At 38.6% G+C, this 22386-nt stretch overlaps 3 protein-coding genes, 2 long non-coding RNA genes and 1 pseudogene across 8 annotated transcripts in view; 2 read left to right on the top strand and 4 right to left on the bottom strand.

Moving 5' to 3' along the window:
* LOC148737284 (uncharacterized) overlaps positions 1 to 22386 on the top strand; it is a 243101-nt gene that overhangs the window by 112935 nt on the left and 107780 nt on the right. The window lies entirely within an intron of this gene.
* Positions 439 to 3465, top strand: LOC148737293 (uncharacterized). Its single transcript, XM_088747575.1, has 5 exons — positions 439 to 494; positions 644 to 730; positions 860 to 952; positions 2174 to 2266; positions 2507 to 3465. Exons 3-5 carry the CDS (start codon positions 865 to 867, stop codon positions 2683 to 2685), a joined length of 360 nt encoding a protein of 119 aa, XP_088603701.1. The 5' UTR covers positions 439 to 494; positions 644 to 730; positions 860 to 864; the 3' UTR covers positions 2686 to 3465.
* LOC148737291 (uncharacterized) lies at positions 3256 to 12067 on the bottom strand. Its single transcript, XR_015996242.1, has 4 exons — positions 11970 to 12067; positions 5200 to 5263; positions 4333 to 4727; positions 3256 to 4217 (listed from the first exon to the last, which is right to left on the bottom strand). It is a non-coding gene; the product is annotated as an uncharacterized LOC148737291 (long non-coding RNA).
* LOC148737292 (uncharacterized) lies at positions 8699 to 11550 on the bottom strand (annotated as a pseudogene). The gene is made up of 4 exons (XR_015996232.1): positions 11280 to 11550; positions 10783 to 11130; positions 10311 to 10375; positions 8699 to 10096 (listed from the first exon to the last, which is right to left on the bottom strand). The product of XR_015996232.1 is annotated as an uncharacterized LOC148737292 (transcript).
* Positions 11969 to 14393, bottom strand: LOC148737290 (uncharacterized). The gene is made up of 5 exons (XM_088747567.1): positions 14219 to 14393; positions 13693 to 13789; positions 12893 to 13228; positions 12566 to 12739; positions 11969 to 12090 (listed from the first exon to the last, which is right to left on the bottom strand). The coding sequence occupies exons 1-4, from the start codon at positions 14302 to 14304 to the stop codon at positions 12578 to 12580; spliced, it is 681 nt and encodes a 226-aa protein (XP_088603693.1). The 5' UTR covers positions 14305 to 14393; the 3' UTR covers positions 11969 to 12090; positions 12566 to 12577.
* LOC148737289 (uncharacterized) lies at positions 14259 to 21413 on the bottom strand. 3 transcript variants are annotated; one of them, XM_088747537.1, is made up of 7 exons: positions 21230 to 21413; positions 20775 to 21002; positions 20574 to 20651; positions 16010 to 16390; positions 15178 to 15282; positions 14775 to 15011; positions 14259 to 14397 (listed from the first exon to the last, which is right to left on the bottom strand). In XM_088747537.1, exons 1-6 carry the CDS (start codon positions 21294 to 21296, stop codon positions 14881 to 14883), a joined length of 990 nt encoding a protein of 329 aa, XP_088603663.1. In that variant the 5' UTR covers positions 21297 to 21413; the 3' UTR covers positions 14259 to 14397; positions 14775 to 14880. The 3 variants fall into 3 exon arrangements, with proteins under 3 accessions (XP_088603663.1, XP_088603664.1, XP_088603665.1); XM_088747538.1 differs by having other exon boundaries at positions 21242 to 21412; XM_088747539.1 differs by lacking the exon at positions 20574 to 20651 and having other exon boundaries at positions 21230 to 21411.

Here is a 22386-nt window from a genome sequence, read left to right as displayed (position 1 = left end):
ATAATATAGAAGCCAATCAGATCTACATACTGTATGAATTACCAAAACAGACACTTGCATTATACTTATTGAATACCTATGTCAAGTTACTATTTTATTATTATGATATTTTTACTGGGGTTGACAAAAAAAAAATTTACAAAACAAAAAAAAAAACAAAATAAAGCAAACTGATTGGCTGCATTAATTTTGTAAACATCATCACTTTGAATTGTAATGATGTTTATTAATAAAAGTGAATTGGCAGGGAGAAATGTATTCCACCATCTCAGCATGTACTCATGTTGTTTTCCAGTAGCAGTTTTGCAAGTTATGTTATTCCAGTTTCTATGTAATCAGACGTGACCTTCCTCATTGTATAAAAGTTTGTAATGTGACTATTGGCTAACTTCTTCTTTATTTAGATTACTATTCAAGGTCTGGCAGTGAACATTGAACAGCTGCATCTACCACTAATGACTTTACAAGTGAATTGCTTACCTCTTCCCAGGAAGGTAGTTGAACTGTTTGTTCCTAGGCAATGAATTTAATGTTTCAGAAATATTTCAAATGTTAGAGTGCATCTAATCAGGTTTTACAATAATTTACAGTGTATGTTACACCCCATAGCTATCTCTTAGGCATTTCTTGTTCACACATTTAGATCATTCTGAAAGTTCTAGCAGTTGTGAAACTCCCAAAGATTTAAATGAGGTGTTACCTGCAGCCCCATCTACTCTCTGCAATACAGGTTTGTTTTGTTGTTGATTGTTTTTGTTTCCTCGTTTCTACTTTTGTTTGGTTTGTTAAAGGTGCTCCTTTTTGGTTCCTATTGAGCACCATCTACACAATATGTTAAATATAACTACCTGATACTCAGATACCATGTCTGAAAGTGAAGAGGCTGGAGCACTAGATGGAGTGAAAGACAAAACAGCTGGGCCAGCAGTGGAATCTAGTCCCCCAAATAATGGTTTGTAATGTTTGTTTGTAAGCATTTTAGCAACTTATGCAAAGTATCTACAAAGGTAACATTTTAGGATTAACCCATTAATGGCCGCAGCTTTTGTGGAAAACTGTGTTTTGAAGCTAGTCGAGCAGATTTCGGGTCACTGTTGTGGTTTTAAAAGCTCAAACTTACCAAAAACCCCTTGACAGCTTGTGCACTCGACGGCCTTTCGTTCCAAATGCAAAATGGCGGCCTGAAAATCTCGGGCACGCGCAGAGAGCAAAATTTCGACAGTTTTTGGGTTGAAAAGTCATGCCCCACTTACGACTTCTACTTTTCTCTCTTTCTCCTGCCCTTTTTTTCCCCTCTCCTTGCCTGAAGTCTCTCCTCACTTGCTGGAAATTGAGTAGGCTTCATTTTGGTGTAGAGATTTTTCAGAAACTACTCATTATTTTCAAAGCACATGCTTGGAAAGGTAGGTGGGTAGTGAAACACGATTTTCGTGCAGATTTTCAGGTCAAAGTGACACGGTTTTTTGGCTATTTCTCCAATCTCCTTCACTCAATTGCGCTCATTCTGGTATCGTCTGTAAGATATTTTCAACCTGTTCAAGTAGGTGCTCAAATTCGTGCTCCAGGGTTAAAAGTGATGACGTCACAAGGCGTAGAAAGGGTGTGGGTCTCCATGGGCGCATACGGGCGCACTGGACGTCAATGGGTTAAGTTATTTCTTAAAAAATTATAGATGATAATGTAGGTTTTGCACGTATATCAAATTTTGCCATTATATCTCAGATTCCATGAAATCTTCAAATTGATGTCCCATTAAAGGTAATTGAGATAAGAAATTATAAGCGAGTGGAGTCACAAAGGGTCACTATGCTACTCATTTTGTTTCATAATATTAGCACAAAGTTCAGGGTGCACTCTCAGTTGTAATTTAGGAAGCTAAGGTAAGAAAAGAGTCAATAGTAGTAAAAAGTTTAAACATTCAATTTTTTCTAACATTCAGAGAACATCTCACAAGCATTGCATGTTTGGCCGTAAAGTCATCCTTGTTTTGTGTAACAAGACTTGAGTATGCACCATAAATACCCTATTAAAAAACACATCATTTGAATTGCCAAGATATTCAATTCGGTCAAAGGGAAGTGTAAGGGCAGTTTTGGTAATTTGAAGAGTCCAAAACAAGGTAATGCCTGCACCCCAAATGGATTTGGAACAATCAAATATACTTGATTCTCAGATACAGAGTCTGAAAGTACAGAAGGTGGAACACTAGAGAGTGTGCAGGACAGAACAGTTGGGGCAGCATTAACTTCCAGCTCACACAATAATGGTTTGTTTGAATTGTTTGTTTTTCTTTTTTGTAGTGAAGTAAGTACAAGTCGCTGTGAATGCATAGCAGTATTGTTTTGCAAGACTTTCTGATGTTTTCATCAAAAACTGAAATTTTTTTCAAGACCTGTGTACATGTACATGTAAAGTTGATCTAGTAAATAGTATGCTATGAAATCCCTGTTGGTTGCATACTAATTTTTGTTCTTAATTTTATATTCTGTTTTCTTGATTTCAACAGTGATGGTGGTGTACAGACGTGACACAGTTGTCCTGGCAGGTGGCCGTTTAGAGGAAAGTCGACGAGAAATTCATGGCAAGAGAGTACCAACAGATCATGTTTGTGTGCTGTTAACAACAGCAAAGCCTGATGTTATTGCACCATTTATTGCTGGCGATCCAGATGAAAACTCTTTTTAGGAGAAAGGAAAGTTTTTTGCTTTCCCTAAACAATTCATATACCGAGCAAGTCTTCTGAATGGATCTCTCCAGTTGGCACCATATAAAGCTCCACCTTAAAGGGACAGGAATGGCTCGTAATCATCAATTTTTGTGTTAAATATAGGGTCCAAAAACATAATTTGAGAGAAGAGTACGCAAAACATGTCATTGATAAAAATACATGGTCTCCACATTCATTTTGAGAGATTCTGCATTAGAGTCAGGAAAGTTATATTGCAACAGCAAAGTGAGGTGAGAACATGAATCATAAATTGTCACTAAAAAGCTGTATTTTTGGGGTCAGAAAATGATGTAACATGACACAAAAATGATTATTTTTAAGCCTTCCTTGTCCCTTTTCATGCATCTGCCATTTTTTTTCTGAAAGAAACTGTCTAACTGCAAACTATTTCATTCTCATCATTTCCTATCTTGTGTATCAAGTCAAAATTTAGCAGTATTTTGAATCACTAACAATCAGTTAAAAGAACAGTATTATGAAGATAGTTTTTGAGGAATTAGTTTTTATTTAAAACCACCATAACCAGATTGTAATCAAGTATGTCAGATTTTATTTAAAGCAAGAAAGTGATATTTTACTCACTCATTGCTGTTGCAGAGGTGACTTGCTGTAACTTCTGAAATGCTTAGTAATAGGGCATATGAATGGCTAAGCAGGTCTATGTTTCTGTTCTCAGTTACGTAATGTAAATATAGATGATAATAGTAGCAGCAATAATACTTTCACTTTTCTCAAAATTGATGGTATTTTGATTTGCACAACTAGAGTAGTTACAGTTCTGCCTATAAGCATGTTATGTCATCAATAACACGGATAACCGATAATCTTTATTTGTACTCGCATTCATCTTGCTCTAAGCAAAAAGGGTACAAAATTGAACGAAATTATTAGAAATAACATTGGAGTACTAGCAGTCTGGAACAACCATAGGGATTAGCAAGGAAGAAAACAAATATTTTTGATACTACTTGTTGTAACTGTTTTAAGTCACATATGGGATTGCTAAGGTACAACCCCAAACCATAACCGGTCTAGAAAGTCTTCCTTCTCTTGCATGTAAGTGGACATCCAAAAGAAGGACTGTTGAGTGTTCATACATCAGTTGTACATCTGAACTCAATCGGTGATATTTCTCACACATTCTTTCACAGAGGAGAGTGATTTTAGGATAAATTAAACCACATTCAAGGGTAATCTGACTCATCCAAATCACAGAAGGTAAAATTGAAAGAGACTGCAATCAACATCTATGGGTAGGGTGGGTGTTCTGTAATCCTCCTGGTATCTGTCACTGGGTAAGACATCAAATCAAACACTGGATGCAATTACCATCAAAATGAATACACTTTCTGCAGTTGTATGCCTATGAAGACTAGTGTCAGCAGAAGACATCTAATGTTTCCAGACGAACAGAACGTTGACAGCTCCCTCTTTGTGTTGCACTACATATAAGGCACCCTCGTCAGGGTAGAGATAATGCGTCCTTATCCTATAAAAAAATGGTTGAATATTTATGATGTTAGTAGCTAGATATCTTGAAAGGTGGGAAAAGGCATTTTCCTGAACACTACCTGACAACTCTCGACCGATGAAATCCAACCAACCTTCATTTTAATTTCGTGATCGCTATTGAAACAAAAATCATCCCATCTAATGAGGTGTTGCGTATTAAGTATCAGAAGGGCCCATCATCACATTGACATACGTGGGAGTCAATCGACAAGCAGTTGTTGTGAATTTGAACTTGACACTGACAACATGTTCCCGTGATAGCACGCCCAACGCAATTAGTGCCATCCCCAGAGATGATGCATTCATTTTGTTCCACAAGTACTTCATTTGAGTGGCTCTCATCCTTTTCTTCACCTGACAGCCATTTGCACTTTCCATTCTGATTCCTTTCCCTCTTCATGGCCATTGTGATCAATTTTTATCAGTGTGGTGAGTGATATCCGTTCCCCCTCCTTTTTTATCTGTTCCAACCTTGGAACGATACACACTAAAACGTAACGGATAATTTTTGGGTGTTAAGAGAAATGGATGACCTTTTTCTAACATCCAGGCAACAAGTCTAGGCTTCGGCAAATTTTCCAAAACATGGATATGTGGCTGATCACTAATAACACCTTTGTGGTCCTTAAAGATATGATTATCCAATCTCTTGAGCATAGTCCCTCAGTCGGCGCCCCTTTAAATTTTCAATGTTACATGAAGCTACTCAGAGAACTCATTTGGAGCAACACTACAGATATCTCTGGAGAGTAATGACGAAATTGAATTGAATACACTTTAATGCTCCTTACTTAAATTCCACAAAAACTCTCGTATTGTTTACAATTTGTATCTGTGGATTTGTCCAGCGATTGCAAGAGTCTGGTGCTTGAAGCTAATTGTGCTTGAAAAAAATTGTTATAAACAGCTGCGACACCCTAAATGACATTTCTCAGAACTCATTAGAAATGTTGGCTTACCTTTGCTAGAAATTTTCCATGCTTCCCTCATCTCTTTTCGATCTCTTAAGTAGATATCTTTTTCCTTTTCAAAAAAGATATTAAAAATGAAATGCCCAAAAAGCATAGATGAATAATTAAATGCTTTGACTCAATAACTAAATTAATATATACTAAATAATACATGCACATTAATATGTAAATTGATTAATAAATACTTAAGAAATAATTAAGTAATTATCAACAACTGCCTCGATAACAATTTAACAATTTAATAATTTTAATTGAATGGTTTGATGCCTTAAAAACATTGAATAGCAAACTAATTAACAATTGGTTCATGCTTTAGCGTGCACTATCGAGTTATGGAGCACGCGGGAAGTTTCGAGAGCACTAAAGAAGCGTAAGAGTTGCCCGAGGCGATAGCCGAGGGCAACTCTAGCTTCTTGAGTGCTCTCCAAACTTCCCACGTGCTCCATAACTCGATAGTGCACAGCTGAAAGCATGAACCAATTGTTTTAGAACATAGCCGGTGGAATTGTGCATCAAATGCGACGCGAAAAACGGACAACAATTAACAATTGCTTCATGCTTTAGCGTGCACTATCGAGTTATGGAGCACGCGGGAAGTTTCGAGAGCACGAAAGAAGCGTAAGAGTTGCCCGAGGCGATAGCCGAGGGCAACTCTAGCTTCTTGAGTGCTCTCCAAACTTCCCACGTGCTCCATAACTCGATAGTGCACAGCTGAAAGCATGAACCAATTGTTTTAGAACATAGCCGGTGGAATTGTGCAGCAAATCCGACGCGAAAAACGGACAACAATATCAGTTGAAGCGAATCGTGACGGCGCCGATGCCGAGTCTCCTTTTCCTTTGTTTTTCTCTCTTTCTGCGTCATTTAAGAACTCTAGCCCAAGGGAAAAGGTCGAAACATTGTCTTCGTTTTCGGAGTAGTAGGCCGAGTTTCTGTTTGTATCCATTATTGTCGCGAAATACATTATTTTTCCCCGCGCTAACAATGGCCGCTCGCGCGAAAAGAAAAGTTTCTGGCGAAGTCGGATTTGCTGACGCTATCAGCGTGCACTATCTGGATTTTTAGCACGCTCACGTATAATGAATTTGATTGCGCGGCTCTGGTAGCTATGTTCTAAAATGCATTAGAACATAGCTAGCAGAGTATCATAATAATAGATAAATAATTGAAAAATGCATAAATAGAAATTAACAATTTGATTAATAACAAACTGATAAATACCTCGTGAGCAATAATAAATTGATGTCAATTATTTAAAAATTTAACAGATTGACAATTGAATACTTATTTTATAATTTGACTAATTAATCGATTTTTGATTAGTAATAACTCATAAAAAAAAAATACACAAACCAACCAAAATTGATAAATGATGGACAAGTATTATCAATGTGGTTCTTATTTTTCACATACCAGCAAAACGGGATGGATTTCGTGAATTTACCACACCAACTAATAAATTATTTTTCGTAATGTCCGTTTTGGGTCCCATATTTCATTGACAGTGATATATAGAAATTGAAAAAATTATTATTTATTATTACTATCAGAAAAATGGGGTGAATTACGCGAACTAAGTAACTCTTTTGTATATGTTCCGTTTTGGGACCTTTGTTTTTTAATTACTAGAAAAATGGGGTGGATTATGCGATTTAAGCACATCAACCAGTAGTTTAATTTTAGTTATGAACGTGGAACAATAGAGTGCAGGACAGAACAGTTGGAGTCGCATTAACTTCCAGTACACAAAGTAATGGTTTGTTTGAATTTTTCGTTTTTCTTCATTGTAGCAAAATGGGATGGATTAAGCGAGTTTAGCATATCAACTAAAATATTCTTTTTAGCTATGTACATTTTGTCCTATTTTTCAATTACCGGCAAAATGGAATGGCTAACGCGAGTTTAGCACATCAACTAAATGATTCTTTTTATTTATGCACATTTTGTGCTCTATTTTTCAATTACCAGTAAAATGGAATGAATAACGCGAGTTTAGCACATCAACTAAATGATTCTTTTTATTTATGTACATTTTGTGTTCCATTTTTCAATTACCAGTAAAATGGAATGAATAACGCGAGTTTAGCACATCAGCTAAAAGATTCGTTCTAGTTATGTACATTTAGATCATAGCTAGCAGAGTCGCGCAATCAAATTCATTATACGTAAGTGTGCTCAAAATCCCGATAGTGCACGCTGATAGCGTCAGCAAATCCGACTTCGCCAGAATTTTTTTTTTCGCGCGAGCGACCAATGCTAGTGCGGGGAAAAATAATACATTTCGCGACAATAATGGATACAAACAGAAACTCGGCCTGCTAGTCCGAAAACGAAGGCAATGTTTCGACCTTTTCCCATGGGCTGGAGTTCTTAAATGAGGCAGAAAAAGAGAAAAACAAAGGAAAAGGAGACTCGGCATCAGCGCCGTCACGACTCGCTTCAATTGATATTGCTGTCCGTTTTTCGCGTCGCATTTGATGCACAATTCCACCGGCTATGTTCTAAAACAATTGGTTCATGCTTTCAGCTGTGCACTATCGAGTTATGGAGCACGTGGGAAGTTTGGAGAGCACTCAAGAAGCTAGAGTTGCCCTCGGCTATCGCCTCGGGCAACTCTTACGCTTCTTTCGTGCTCTCGAAACTTCCCGCGTGCTCCATAACTCGATAGTGCACGCTAAAGCATGAACCAATTGTTAATTTGTGTTCTATTTTTCAATAATCAGCAAAATGGAATGAATAACGCGAGTTTAGCAAATCAACTAAACGATTCTTTTTATTTATGTACATTTTGCCATTTTTTGAAATTACCAGTAAAATTGAATGAATACCGCGAGTTTAGCACATCGGCTGAAAGGTTCGTTTTACTTATGTACATTTTGTATCCTATTTTTCAATTACCAGTAAAATGGAGTGTATTACGCGTGTTTTGTACATCAGATAAAAGATTCATTTTAGTACATTATGTACATTTTGTGTCCTATTTCTTTAATTATAATCAAACTGAAATGGAATAGGCGTGTTTAGCGCATGAACTAATAGATGTCTTTTAGTTGTGAATGTTTTCGGTCTTATTGTTCAATTACCAGCAAAATAGGGGTTGATTATTCGATTTTGGCGCAGCAAATAATAGATTATTTTCCATGTTGTCTGTTTTGGGAGTTATCTTTCATTTACCAGCAAATTGGGGTGGGGGGCTGGGGGTGGGGGGGTTAGGCGAGTTTCGCACATCAGCTCATGAATAGATTCTTTTGCGAATGGTCAATTTTGGGACTCATATTTTATTTTTAAAATGAGATTGATTCGCTCAGACTCTTCCAAAGTGTCTATTTTAGAACCTAGTATTCACTTAACAGGAAATTGGATTTAAGAAGGATTTCGCAGGTTTAGCAGATCAACTAATAGAATACTCTCCCTACCGTCCATTTAGGCTCCTACTTTTCACTTATCAGCAAAATTGCATGTTTACAATCACGAAGCACACGTTGAATACGTAGGTAATAGATCAATTTAATATTTGCAAATGTTTCAGAATCTTTTTTTCTAAACTAGATTCGTTTATCAGACACCTGACGAACACGCTTGCTTTAATCTTTACATTTTCACAGAGGATACATAGCAGGATAATTCTAATTCACTAACGTACATTGTTTTTCTTTCGAGTATGAATCATGGAAAAAATTGTTAGAAGGATATGGTAAAAATCCATGTTTAAAATTATGCTTTAAGTACCTTAGAATGTTGTTTGGTAACAAAAGAGTTCTCAATTTGAGTTCAGTTGCCACTAGCCACACATTTAAAAAAAACCTTATACGCTGAAGTTCCACAGTGTAATCCTTATTTACATGGTCCTCTGCTTCTTTCCGTGGCACTTTGTACTACTGGAGCTACTTTTTTCTTTTATTAATACAGTATCAAAAATCAACAAATACCAAGTTTCCGTAAGTAGACTCGTCGGTGCATTCTAGTTCCCATACAGTGGTACAGAACGAGTCAAGCTCCTTTTCCTCAGCTACGACTACTACGGCACCGCTTGGGTCATGGCAGTGAGTGTCAATATACATTACGACACTACCAGTGAAACAAAACAAAGAAGTTTTTTTGTTAAGAATAAGAAACGCTGTGAACGCATTGCACGACGAGATGGCCTCTTTTAACTGACCAGAGACAGTAGACATCACGTGGTGGTCTTTTAAACGCACAGGTAAATTGTCACCAACATCCATCGTGCACCACATCTCTTGCACACTAGCAGCCTCTTGGATAGAGAGGTACCTTGAAGGTAAACTCTCCCGAAAGAAATCGTAAACTCGGTTGCCAATTTCGATGCAAATGCACGATACGTCTACGATGGCACTTGTAATACATGATTGGCACTCCGGGGGCGCAACTTTCTGGAAACTTAAAGTATATTCTAAAAGGATACTAATTAGGCTACAGGCATTACTTCCGTTTCTGCCTTTGTAGAGGCCTTGACTTATTTCTTTTGGAAATTTCCAGAAAGACACACCCGGAGTTAGAACCTCTGGGAATACAGAATCCAACACCGGTACACTTAAAGTACTAAGCGCCTGAAGGATAAGATTTCCAGTTGCGCTTCCGACTGCCAAGTCACTGGCATTACCACCCATCAGCTCAATAATGTTTTCATTTTCATCTCCATCTCCATCACCGTTCAAGCTTTCTTCGTCATCAACGTCTTCCTCCTCTTCTACCTCGTGCGTAAGGAGATACTTACGAAAAACATCTAGTTCTTCAGTTAACACAGGAGCAAACGCACTTATTCCAGCGGCGATTTGTTTCGTAGCGAAATTCATACCCTCCTTGATAAGGGCAAGTTTTGCCATTATGACTGGCTTCTGGGTTGATGGGTGGCGTACCAACGAATCTACAGATTTGTGGGACACAGAAAGCATAACAGGAGTGACATTTGCGAATATTTTCTTAAAAACCCAACTATCTAATTTTACCAGACAAACAGTATATTAGTTCAGTAGAAATAACGCACATTAGAAATACACTTGAATGCATGGACCTGCTACAACAAGGCCAACCATGTCCGATTGTCCACCTGGTTGTACTGTGTATATCTCGCCACTTACCGAAATCTCCTCCGAAGATCTTTCCGGTTCAATACCCAGTCCTCTGTTGCCATCTTTCGCACATACTGTATGAAACAAAAAAAGTAGCGTCTAATAACTCCAAAGAATCGACATGAAAAAGTACACCCATGACTTCTCAGCTCAATGTAAATGTGCACTGAGGGCCCTAAAAATTTGTCACTTTACTGATTATGACTTACACGCCTACAGAGAGAACAAAATCTGGTGAACTGTGGCAATTAGTGATTGACGGACCGACCGACAGACTGGGCGTGTATGTGCTTTAGAGTAGATAGGTAGATAAAACAAAAATGAGAATTTTTACACAGGTGTCTAATTGGAAGTGTGGTTTGAACTCGAATGTGATCGTGTTACAATCGGTTTATTTACATCTACTCATCCACTTCTGTCAATTATTGGGCAAAAAGTGATCACAAAGGTAGCAGACCAGTCAAACGGGCAATTAAACTACCTTTTAACTCTTCCTGCAGTTTCTCCTGTTCTTTGAACAAGTATGGTAAAAGACTGTTCTTGTAGAACTTCATGAATCGTAGCATTTCCTTTTCGAGAAGTTCTATTTCCTCTTGAAACCTGGATGCTTCCATCTGTTTCTCAACAACCAACCGTTTTGTACGGATAGGTACACCTGTGCCAAACGGTGTATCTGTGTCGGCTTTCCAAGGAAATGTACCACTCTCTATCTCATGCAGTTGGACAGAATCAGCGATTGAAAGTCGATTGTACTTAGCAATCACTTGCTCCAGCTTTGTCTTCTCTGCCGATATTTTTGTGCGTAGCCTTTGACGTTGCTTTGATACATCTACAGAAAAAGCATACCATTGAACAAGTATTACTGCGAATAACTTCATTAACAGGATAAAGGGCACTCACAATGAGCAAACTACAAATACTGAGGCATTCCATACGAGTATTTAGATCTAACAATCTTTATATTGAAACAAAAGTCACCTGCCAGCTTTTCCATATTAAATGCCAACTGAGTAATTGAGAGGTGGAAATGCTCCATTTGCTTCTGGAAATATGCAACCCCCTTTTCAATTAACACGACTTCACCAGCACTGACATTGTCACAAGGTTTAGCTTCAAGCTCTCGGAACTTCTTCCCAAACAGGTGATCGGCAGTCTCAAGAAGCAACTTTTGTTTCGGAGTGCAGTTTTGCAATGTCAGCAAATTACACAGATATACCTTCTCCTCGTCAGATAGTTGAGGCTTTTTTAGGTAGGAAATTTCGTCCTCAGATCAAATTTGAAAATAGATAAACAAACAAAAAAGAAAAACAGAACAATTACCATGCTGTTAAAAACCTGTTAGATATTCGAAACAGTTAAGGTACTCCAAATTATGTAGACCTACATTTATGAACGGTGTTTATTCTCCATTTTTCCTCTGTTTTGAGAGGCAGTAGGCTTCAAGGGACACAAGAGATGCCAACATGATATGGTTATGCTTGCCACTATCTTTTTTTTTTTTAACTAATTTAAAGAAATGCATAGAAGCTAAACTGTCTCAGCAATATTTCCTGGGATGGAAAAATATATTCAGAAGGTCACGCAAGTAACTGCAGCAACAATCAGATCAGTGATAAAAATGGAAAAACAATTGTAAGTTATATCAGTGGCCCATGTGTATAAATTAACCTTTTGCGGCCTGATAAACATCGGATTTCCATCTTTCTAGGCACACATCTCTTTGGTTCATTAGACGATTTTTCAACAGCTCTTCCATCTCTTTGTTCACCTGCTTGAGCTGATTCTCTGCCTGAAACCAGAGAAGCAGAAGGGTCACAAGTCGAAATTGATAATTATAGCCTGCCACTGTTTATCCAATTCATAACCAAGAACCAAATGAGTGGAAGAACAAATGCAACACTCAAATCTGTATAGGAAATAAAATGCACTTTATTCCTTGGCATATCGTTTTGCAAGTGAGCCAGGAAGTCCTTCAATTTTCCGTCTGTTCCAATAAAAAGAATGCTCAGTGAGAAGTTCCTCCCTACCTGTCAGACTGTCAATGAAAAGAAATCTTCAGACCAACCAGCTACACTACAACCATTCCAAGTTCTTACCATTTATGTAAAGTTTCTCTGTGAACCCTTAGCCAATTCAGCATTTGAAACTTTGCTGTTATCATGCTGTTTTCGTTCCTTGAATGCAGGGTAGTAAATTGCACTAGAATAAACCCTCTGGTGTGTCACCTTGTACCTTTGCTAATAGAAGTTTGTTACAGAACATACATTTAGCATCCTCTAACTGCTGACACCATTTTGTGGATGGAAATTGGGTGATGTAGCCTCAAGAAGCATATGCTTTGTAGAAGAGCCTAATCTTGAGAAATGGCTATTGATGTGCTCAACCTCCTCCCCAGTAGTTGCAGCTGCCCCACTCTGCCAACGGCCACCCCACAAGACCTACATGAAAATTACACTTACTGACGTACACAGAATGCTATCCAGCAGATATAAATTAGGACACAGAAAAATTTCACGAGTAGAACAAAACCAAATTGTAATCATGTAAAAGAATTCATATGCAAGCAAAATTGGACATAATCATACCTGTACCTGACAAGACCAATCATGAGCTTTTGCATGCATAACTGACAATGCAGGACTCATTTTCTTGGAAGTTGCCAGATCATTCTTTTTTAACCAGGGCCAGTACTTGCAGATGACATCGTACCAGAAGAACTCCACATTCTTGGGAACGTAGTAGTTCACTTGGAGATAATGGGCATATCCATAAACTTCTCCATACATCATGTTGATGGCATGTTGTGCCAAACCATGCCTACATCCAGCAATCTCTAGACCACACTCACTCAGATTCTTCCGTTTTTTGACAGTATTTCCTGCTGCTCGCCAGTTTGACTCTCCACACTTTCCCTGCTCATCTGATTTCTGGATTAAAAATAATGTACATCCAAGTGTACAGTGTATAGATATCTGATGTTTGTTCAAAAATCAACAAGTTGTAACTTAGTAACATATGTCTAAGCATCCTATTGCTTAATAGGAATGCCTGCCAGTGTTTTAATAGCGAAAGGTAGGTTTCAAGAGATTCGGTCCAATAATATTGCTATATGATACTACCTTTAAGTTAGCATTAATTGCTCTGTGAGTAGAGTATCAGAGATATTGACAAGTCTTTGCCTTACAATAATGGATGCTGAATCAAACCATAGAATTTTTTTCAAATGACAATTAATGACTATAATTTCCACATGTAAACTACAATATCTTTGATTGTACCTTGTGTTAAGTTTTATGACAAAACATTGCCTATAAGAAACCAAAATGAACATTGCATGTACCTTTTTAAATATAGTAGATGCTTAATGATTACACATGCTCACAGCTCTTACCCTTTGCTTTGAACCTTGATAGACCTTATGAATGTGACTATCAACTTTCTCATTTGAGACCACAAAGGTTTCTCCATAGTAACACTCTCTTTTCCTTCTGAATACAAATGTAAATAGGTATTCTTTATTAACCTAATATATATAACCAAGTCTTCTACGTGCACTCCGGTGTAAAGATGAGTGTATGTTAGTGGTACAGGCTCTTCTTATGTCCAAACTTACCAAGCTTCTTCAGTAGTGTTACCTAATGGTACTTTAGAATCATTTTGAATATGGATTAGTATTGATCCCTCAAAAAAATACTGTTCAGAGATCAATTATGAAGAAAGTTAGCATGATTTACAACTTGAGGATGATGGTAATACTGAAACCTTACTGGTAATGATGATTTCATTGCACAACTCCAACCGATGTTGATTGTACAATGAGCCAACTACCCAAATATTGTGGTTGATAAACAATAAAACTGATTAATCTAAGCAGAAACAAATTGTCAATGAGTTTCAAATTAATATCTGGAACTTACATCCCTGCAGATTTAAAACGGTAAAGTTTCATGTTCCCATCAACATGAACAGAGTGCTGATGTTGGCTACATGATGGGCATTCCATCCAGTCAATGCACCGCAGTTTATCAAGTTCAAATTGACAATATTTCCACTCCTTAAATGACACTCTGAAGGCTGTGCCATTAACAGTTGCAACCTGTAAACATTAAACAAATATCCATGTTTTCTCTGTTGCACCAACTACAGTAAAATAAGTGATAAAATTAAGTTTGATTAAGACTTCTTTGGCTCAATGACTCTCCACATCAACAGGGCTATTATTTGTTTATGGATATGAAAATTTTAGCAATGATTGTGCAACCTATCAATATTCAGAGGTCTTACAAAATAAATGATGCTCGCATAAGTTGTGCTCTTTGGGATTCTAACTTGAAGATTTGTTTATAGCATTAGTAGTGCTAATTAATATAATTTAAAAGTGACAATATTTTCCACAAGCTGTTCTCCTCTTTACAAAACTTCCAAACCAGAATTACACGTTGAAGGGCAGTGTCCTCTGATAAAAATACTCACACGTCCTTTCCGCTTTGAAAAGAGCTCAAGTGACTTGAGAAATGCACCTTCAGACACTCCAGGGAGCTGCTTCTGAAGAATGTCCCAGAATAAGAAAAGCTCCTTATCAAAGACATAAGTCATATCTTTGATACTCCCTGGCCAAAAGCCAGACTGGACGATGACAAGTGGTTCTGAGGTGCAAAGCATTTTCCCACACTGGAGGCACATATCTTCTATGGTTTACATCAAACCGACCTGAAATTTTGAAATATATGTACTGTACAATTATAAAGTCTGTTAAGAAGGGCAAACTGGTTATTGCACATTGTATCACCAACAAATTCAATGTACAAATATTCCTTTAAATTCCATACAATTAATCTTACAGGAATGTCTCACGAAAATCCATTTTAATCAATACCTCGAAGGGAGACCAAAATGCAGTGAGTATTAGGTAGAATACTGTCTGTTTCACAGTTTCCGCCACACGTAGTGCAACAAAGGTCTCTAAGAGGTAGAGTTTTGGCTAGAAAAGAAGGAAAGAAAATCCACCACACTTAGTGTGTATATACACATATGTAAATATATGTTTATATATACATAGATTACATATCTATGCATATATGTGTATGTATATATGTGTGCATGTATAATGTATATATAATTATGTATTTAACTGCAGACACTCTGGACTTACTGTTTCGGCCTTCTGGGCCTCATCAGTGCAGTGCTGATGCTAGGATGGGGGAGAACCGATATGGTTACCTACCCCGAACGATCCCACATTTGTGGTATCGTCTGAGCCATGCCAGAGTGCTCAAACTAGGAAAGCCTAGTGAGCTATGCGCAATGCTAGTGGCAATGACTCACCCCACAGTGCTCAATTTGTATGCCAAAAGAGCTATATCTAACTGCAGACATTATGTATTTATGTATATACATATACACACACACACATATATACATACATATATACATGCATTGAGATAGAGAAAATTCTAAGAGACTATGCTATCATCCCTACAAGGCTGTTTACCCCCTCATCAGGGTATTTTGTTACAAAATCCTCTGATGATCGAGTAAGTAAGCACATAACAGGCTTGTAGGGATGAAGTATAATCTCTCTTTTTTCCAATCTCAATATAGATCACACTCTCTTTCTATGTATCAAGGACTGTATAATGAAAAAAATCAATGAGGAATTTCTTGATCCTATGAATATACAAATACATTGTAAACAACTGAAAGATTACCAACTATTTCCCACTGTCCACTACTGCTCCATGTCGTTGTTGCAGGTATTGGGAAATAGTGCCCATTAACTATGGCATCCCTGTCATGAAATGGCCAGCATTCATGAACTTGCTGGTCACATTCAGAGCACAAGTGTCGCATGGTGGAACACATGTCACATCTCACCACTGCAGCTTTATCTAAGCATCTGCTGCACATGATATTTTCAGGAACAGCATAAGTGGCTTCCAGTAATTCTTTAAATATTGTTGACCGTCGCTCTTCCCAGCTTTCAGTCAAGAGTGTCTGCCTTTCTTCCCAATTTTGTCTTTTTGGTGGGTTGCTTTCTTGCAACCTCTGCAAAAGCTCCTGTGCCTCCAACAGGATTTCTTTCATTTCTCCTTTACCAAAATGACAAAATCATGTTCATGTTGTAGTAACAGCTCAGGAAATACAATCAACAAGGACAATGATTATGACAACAAAATAGAAAGTGTAAAATCATATTGTTACACTTAGAACTAAAAGAAGCTTTAACCCCTTACACCATAACACCAGTATGCAAACTCTCCATAATATGCTCTTTACATTTCCTAAGGTGCTGTAAAGGAGAATTGTTGCACAATAAAGAGCCTCTTGAGTTGATGATCATTTCCTTTATTCTTGTGACCTAGATGTGTGTTCTAGGGATGATAGTTTAATGAGAAGTTAGGTGCTAATCACTCTTAAAGGTTAAAGGGTTAAGCCGAAACCACCGGACATCCCTGTTCAAGGAAATGTATGATTAGTTGATCAGGTTTTTAGCAACAAAATTTCTTCACCCTCCAACCGACTTAAGGAGGTTTAAATTCCTCTTGCCTTGCCACAACAACTCCGACCTTTTATAACTAAAGTAATGTGGGACTGAGTGACTCTACTGTATTTATTTTCTATCTTAGACCTATACTAATGAGCCACCACATAAATAGTCGGACATTATCCCTTCCCACCCTTACATCAGTATACATGTTCTCCTTACTGTCCCCTATACATTCCCATATAGGCTGATGTTCTCCTTACTGTCCCCTATACATTCCCATATAGGCTGATGTTCTCCTTACTGTCCCCTATACATTCCCATATAGGCTGATGTTCTCCTTACTGTCCCCTATACATTCCCATAGAGGCTAATGTTCTCCTTACTGTCCCCTATACATTCCCATAGAGGCTGATGTTCTCCTTACTGTCCCCTATACATTCCCATAGAGGCTAATGTTCTCCTTACTGTCCCCTATACATTCCCATATAGGCTGATGTTCTCCTTACTGTCCCCTATACATTCCCATATAGGCTAATGTTCTCCTTACTGTCCCCTATACATTCCCATAGAGGTTAATGTTCTCCTTACTGTCCCCTATACATTCCCATATAGGCTAATGTTCTCCTTACTGTCCCCTATACATTCCCATAGAGGCTAATGTTCTCCTTACTGTCCCCTATACATTCCCATATAGGCTAATGTTCTCCTTACTGTCCCCTATACATTCCCATAGAGGCTAATGTTCTCCTTACTGTCCCCTATACATTCCCATATAGGCTGATGTTCTCCTTACTGTCCCCTATACATTCCCATATAGGCTAATGTTCTCCTTACTGTCCCCTATACATTCCCATATAGGCTAATGTTCTCCTTACTGTCCCCTATACATTCCCATAGAGGCTAATGTTCTCCTTACTGTCCCCTATACATTCCCATATAGGCTGATGTTCTCCTTACTGTCCCCTATACATTCCCATATAGGCTAATGTTCTCCTTACTGTCCCCTATACATTCCCATAGAGGTTAATGTTCTCCTTACTGTCCCCTATACATTCCCATAGAGGCTAATGTTCTCCTTACTGTCCCCTATACTTTCCCATATAGGCTAATGTTCTCCTTACTGTCCCCTATACATTCCCATATAGGCTGATGTTCTCCTTACTGTCCCCTATACATTCCCATAGAGGCTAATGTTCTCCTTACTGTCCCCTATACATTCCCATCTAGGCTAATGTTCTCCTTACTGTCCCCTATACATTCCCATCTAGGCTAATGTTCTCCTTACTGTCCCCTATACATTCCCATATAGGCTGATGTTCTCCTTACTGTCCCCTATACATTCCCATAGAGGTTAATGTTCTCCTTACTGTCCCCTATACATTCCCATATAGGCTAATGTTCTCCTTACTGTCCCCTATACATTCCCATAGAGGCTAATGTTCTCCTTACTGTCCCTATACATTCCCATATAGGCTGATGTTCTCCTTACTGTCCCCTATACATTCCCATAGAGGCTAATGTTCTCCTTACTGTCCCCTATACATTCCCATAGAGGTTAATGTTCTCCTTACTGTCCCCTATACATTCCCATAGAGGCTAATGTTCTCCTTACTGTCCCCTATACATTCCCATAGAGGCTAATGTTCTCCTTACTGTCCCTATACATTCCCATATAGGCTAATGTTCTCCTTACTGTCCCCTATACATTCCCATATAGGCTGATGTTCTCCTTACTGTCCCCTATACATTCCCATATAGGCTGATGTTCTCCTTACTGTCCCCTATACATTCCCATATAGGCTAATGTTCTCCTTACTGTCCCCTATACATTCCCATAGAGGTTAATGTTCTCCTTACTGTCCCCTATACATTCCCATATAGGCTAATGTTCTCCTTACTGTCCCCTATACATTCCCATAGAGGCTAATGTTCTCCTTACTGTCCCCTATACATTCCCATATAGGCTAATGTTCTCCTTACTGTCCCCTATACATTCCCATATAGGCTGATGTTCTCCTTACTGTCCCCTATACATTCCCATATAGGCTGATGTTCTCCTTACTGTCCCCTATACATTCCCATATAGGCTAATGTTCTCCTTACTGTCCCCTATACATTCCCATATAGGTTAATGTTCTCCTTACTGTCCCCTATACATTCCCATATAGGCTGATGTTCTCCTTACTGTCCCCTATACATTCCCATAGAGGCTAATGTTCTCCTTACTGTCCCCTATACATTCCCATATAGGCTAATGTTCTCCTTACTGTCCCCTATACATTCCCATATAGGCTAATGTTCTCCTTACTGTCCCCTATACATTCCCATATAGGCTGATGTTCTCCTTACTGTCCCCTATACATTCCCATAGAGGCTAATGTTCTCCTTACTGTCCCCTATACATTCCCAGAGAGGCTAATGTTCTCCTTACTGTCCCCTATACATTCCCATAGAGGCTAATGTTCTCCTTACTGTCCCCTATACATTCCCATATAGGCTGATGTTCTCCTTACTGTCCCCTATACATTCCCATATAGGCTAACGTTCTCCTTACTGTCCCCTATACATTCCCATAGAGGCTAATGTTCTCCTTACTGTCCCCTATACATTCCCAGAGAGGCTAATGTTCTCCTTACTGTCCCCTATACATTCCCATAGAGGCTAATGTTCTCCTTACTGTCCCCTATACATTCCCATATAGGCTGATGTTCTCCTTACTGTCCCCTATACATTCCCATATAGGCTAACGTTCTCCTTACTGTCCCCTATACATTCCCATAGAGGCTAATGTTCTCCTTACTGTCCCCTATACATTCCCATAGAGGTTAATGTTCTCCTTACTGTCCCCTATACATTCCCATAGAGGCTAATGTTCTCCTTACTGTCCCCTATACATTCCCATAGAGGCTAATGTTCTCCTTACTGTCCCTATACATTCCCATATAGGCTAATGTTCTCCTTACTGTCCCCTATACATTCCCATAGAGGCTGATGTTCTCCTTACTGTCCCCTATACATTCCCATAGAGGCTAATGTTCTCCTTACTGTCCCCTATACATTCCCATAGAGGCTAATGTTCTCCTTACTGTCCCTATACATTCCCATATAGGCTAATGTTCTCCTTACTGTCCCCTATACATTCCCATAGAGGCTAATGTTCTCCTTACTGTCCCCTATACATTCCCATATAGGCTGATGTTCTCCTTACTGTCCCCTATACATTCCCATATAGGCCGATGTTCTCCTTACTGTCCCCTATACATTCCCATATAGGCTGATGTTCTCCTTACTGTCCCCTATACATTCCCATATAGGCTAATGTTCTCCTTACTGTCCCCTATACATTCCCATAGAGGCTAATGTTCTCCTTACTGTCCCCTATACATTCCCATATAGGCTGATGTTCTCCTTACTGTCCCCTATACATTCCCATAGAGGCTGATGTTCTCCTTACTGTCCCCTATACATTCCCATAGAGGCTAATGTTCTCCTTACTGTCCCCTATACATTCCCATATAGGCTGATGTTCTCCTTACTGTACCCTATACATTCCCATAGAGGCTGATGAGGAGACATTATTTCATAATCCACAGCTTCCCACTAGTTGGTGACCATTTCCTTTATTCTAATTACCTTCATGTGTGAATTGGGCGTGATATTGTAAGGAGAAATTAGATGCTAGCTAGTCACTCTTAGTGGGTTAAAAGGCTAGTTGAATTACTCCACAAGTAACTCTGCCACAGAAGCGCACATTAACATCAACCTCGATATTGATGATTACAAACCTCCTACTGTACTGGACGCGCGCGTGGTTTGATCCGCACTTTCATGTCCATAACTTGCCCTCGCATTCTCTGAAAGGTCTTCAGATAAAGAAGAAACATGATCCAATCAGGGCTAACAAATTATTTTGAGCAGAGAAAAAGTTGATGTGGCATGTTCATTAATGAAAGCTGACAAGATGATTCACCGGAAGATACGCTTACCATCACGTTCATGAGGAACTGAGGTTTCAAGGATAGAATTTGCATCTTTTCGTCTTCTTTTCGACTGACCAGAGTATGTTCCCTTATTATTACGAAGTCCTGAAACGGGGTCACTAGCAAATTCATACTGTCGAGCTTTCCGCTGTTTCTTCTTTGACAAACCCAACAATTCTTTCCCTTTACTGAGAAGCTCGGACATTGAGGGCAGCTTTCTCTTTCGGTTTTCCCCTAGGAATAATTAGACGAGATTAAGACTGAAGAAGACAAGCAGTATGCAGACTGTCGAAACGTCGCGATTCACATCAAAAGTGACAACATCGTGGGACAAACGATAATACTTTATCATTAATGAGACTACAGCCTACAAAGGGTCGAGGAAAATATTGATTCTAAATTAGTAAAGTAAGAGTTACGGTAGCGATTGAAGTAAAGACTTTCACAAAATAATCCATCACAACTGAAAGCACCTTCTTCCGCCATCTTGGATGCTGTAAGAGTGTGGAACTGAAGCCTCCTCTTCATTTTAAAGCGTCAAGAACGCATGTCATGAAATTACCATAATCATTAATTTGGTGCCAATTGAGAAGTAACGATAATCATTATTTCGGTCTCGAGATCATGCAACGTAGAATATGGTCAACCTCTTTTCGTTTGGTTGTCACGTGACTGACCAAGCGAAGGCGCCCTCGTTCATGTATGCTATCACGAAAATATGTTAAGGTGGCTCGTACCAGTTTCTTCGCGCGGGGAACAGGTCACTCTTGTGTGACGCGCGCGAGAGAAACGTGCGAAAGAAGCGCCGCGTGGAATTTTTTCTACTTTTGTGAGAAGTTTACCTAAGAGCTTGTATTTGATGCGTTGAGCGGCTACTTTGAATGCAGGAGATAGAAACTAAGATAAAGAAGAAGATTTTCGGAGAAGTAAAGGTTGCTTCACTTCACAATTAAAAGAAATATTCAACCGATATGAAATCTTGCGTCGGCGAAAAAAGAAGAATTCAAGTGAAGGATAATCTACCTGAAGTGGAAGAAGACTTTGAAACTTAAAGGAAAATGATATGATATAGCCAGAAGTCGTGTGTAGAGTTTTTAAGATGAGCCCGGGAGGCTGTCTTTGACAGCTGTTTAATGATTTTCTCAGCAGTAAACGTCTGTAAACATGAGATCGTAGGCGCTTGCGCGAGCACACGCAATTGTCAGCGGTAGCTACAACAGATTATGAGCAAATGTCGATCTTATAGAATCCAGATTTTTAAATGCGTGAGAACGCGCGTGGAAATTGCTAAACTCATGAAAGCTATTGCATGAAAACAAGTCCGGTGACCCCTTCTTTTTATTGTTCCAATATGATAATAACGTCAAAAGAAATCATCAGGAAAAAAACTAGAAAATTCTAGGGAAGGAAATTTGCAATGTGTGGAAATTGCCTTTTTTGTAGATTTTCTGAAATTCCGCCTCGTAGAATTTTTTAAAAATCTTTGTGCATTTTCGTTTTCAAGTGCCAAAAGCAATCACTGAAAAAAATCAGGGGGTCACCAGGTTAGTTTTCGAATTATTTAAGCCACAAGCTAAGAAATGCGTCTGAATAAGCCTATGAATGCGTTACCATGAAA

The sequence above is a fragment of the Stylophora pistillata genome, chromosome 2 (assembly GCF_964205215.1).
Source record: "Stylophora pistillata chromosome 2, jaStyPist1.2, whole genome shotgun sequence".
Lineage (NCBI taxonomy): Eukaryota > Metazoa > Cnidaria > Anthozoa > Scleractinia > Pocilloporidae > Stylophora > Stylophora pistillata.
The sequence above is the reverse complement of the archived record's forward strand: the minus strand, read 5'-3'. Positions and strand labels throughout refer to the sequence as shown.

Bases quoted from the DNA above. Each gene is read 5' to 3' on its own strand.
- LOC148737293 (XM_088747575.1), top strand. From the start codon at position 865: ATGTCTGAAAGTGAAGAGGCTGGAGCACTAGATGGAGTGAAAGACAAA. The intron at 953-2,173 runs GTTTGTAATGTT...CTTGATTCTCAG, and splicing joins ATCTAGTCCCCCAAATAATG to ATACAGAGTCTGAAAGTACA. The intron at 2,267-2,506 runs GTTTGTTTGAAT...TGATTTCAACAG, and splicing joins TTCCAGCTCACACAATAATG to TGATGGTGGTGTACAGACGT.
- LOC148737290 (XM_088747567.1), bottom strand. From the start codon at position 14,304: ATGGAATGCCCATCATGTAGCCAACATCAGCACTCTGTTCATGTTGAT. The intron at 13,229-13,692 runs GTAAGAGCTGTG...TTTTTAATCCAG, and splicing joins ATCAAGGTTCAAAGCAAAGG to AAATCAGATGAGCAGGGAAA. The intron at 12,740-12,892 runs GTACAGGTATGA...ATTTTCATGTAG, and splicing joins CTCATGATTGGTCTTGTCAG to GTCTTGTGGGGTGGCCGTTG.
- LOC148737289 (XM_088747537.1), bottom strand. From the start codon at position 21,296: ATGAAGAGGAGGCTTCAGTTCCACACTCTTACAGCATCCAAGATGGCG. The intron at 15,283-16,009 runs GTAATCTTTCAG...CTTCTTTTCTAG, and splicing joins TGGACAGTGGGAAATAGTTG to CCAAAACTCTACCTCTTAGA. The intron at 15,012-15,177 runs GTATTGATTAAA...TCAAAATTTCAG, and splicing joins CATTTTGGTCTCCCTTCGAG to GTCGGTTTGATGTAAACCAT.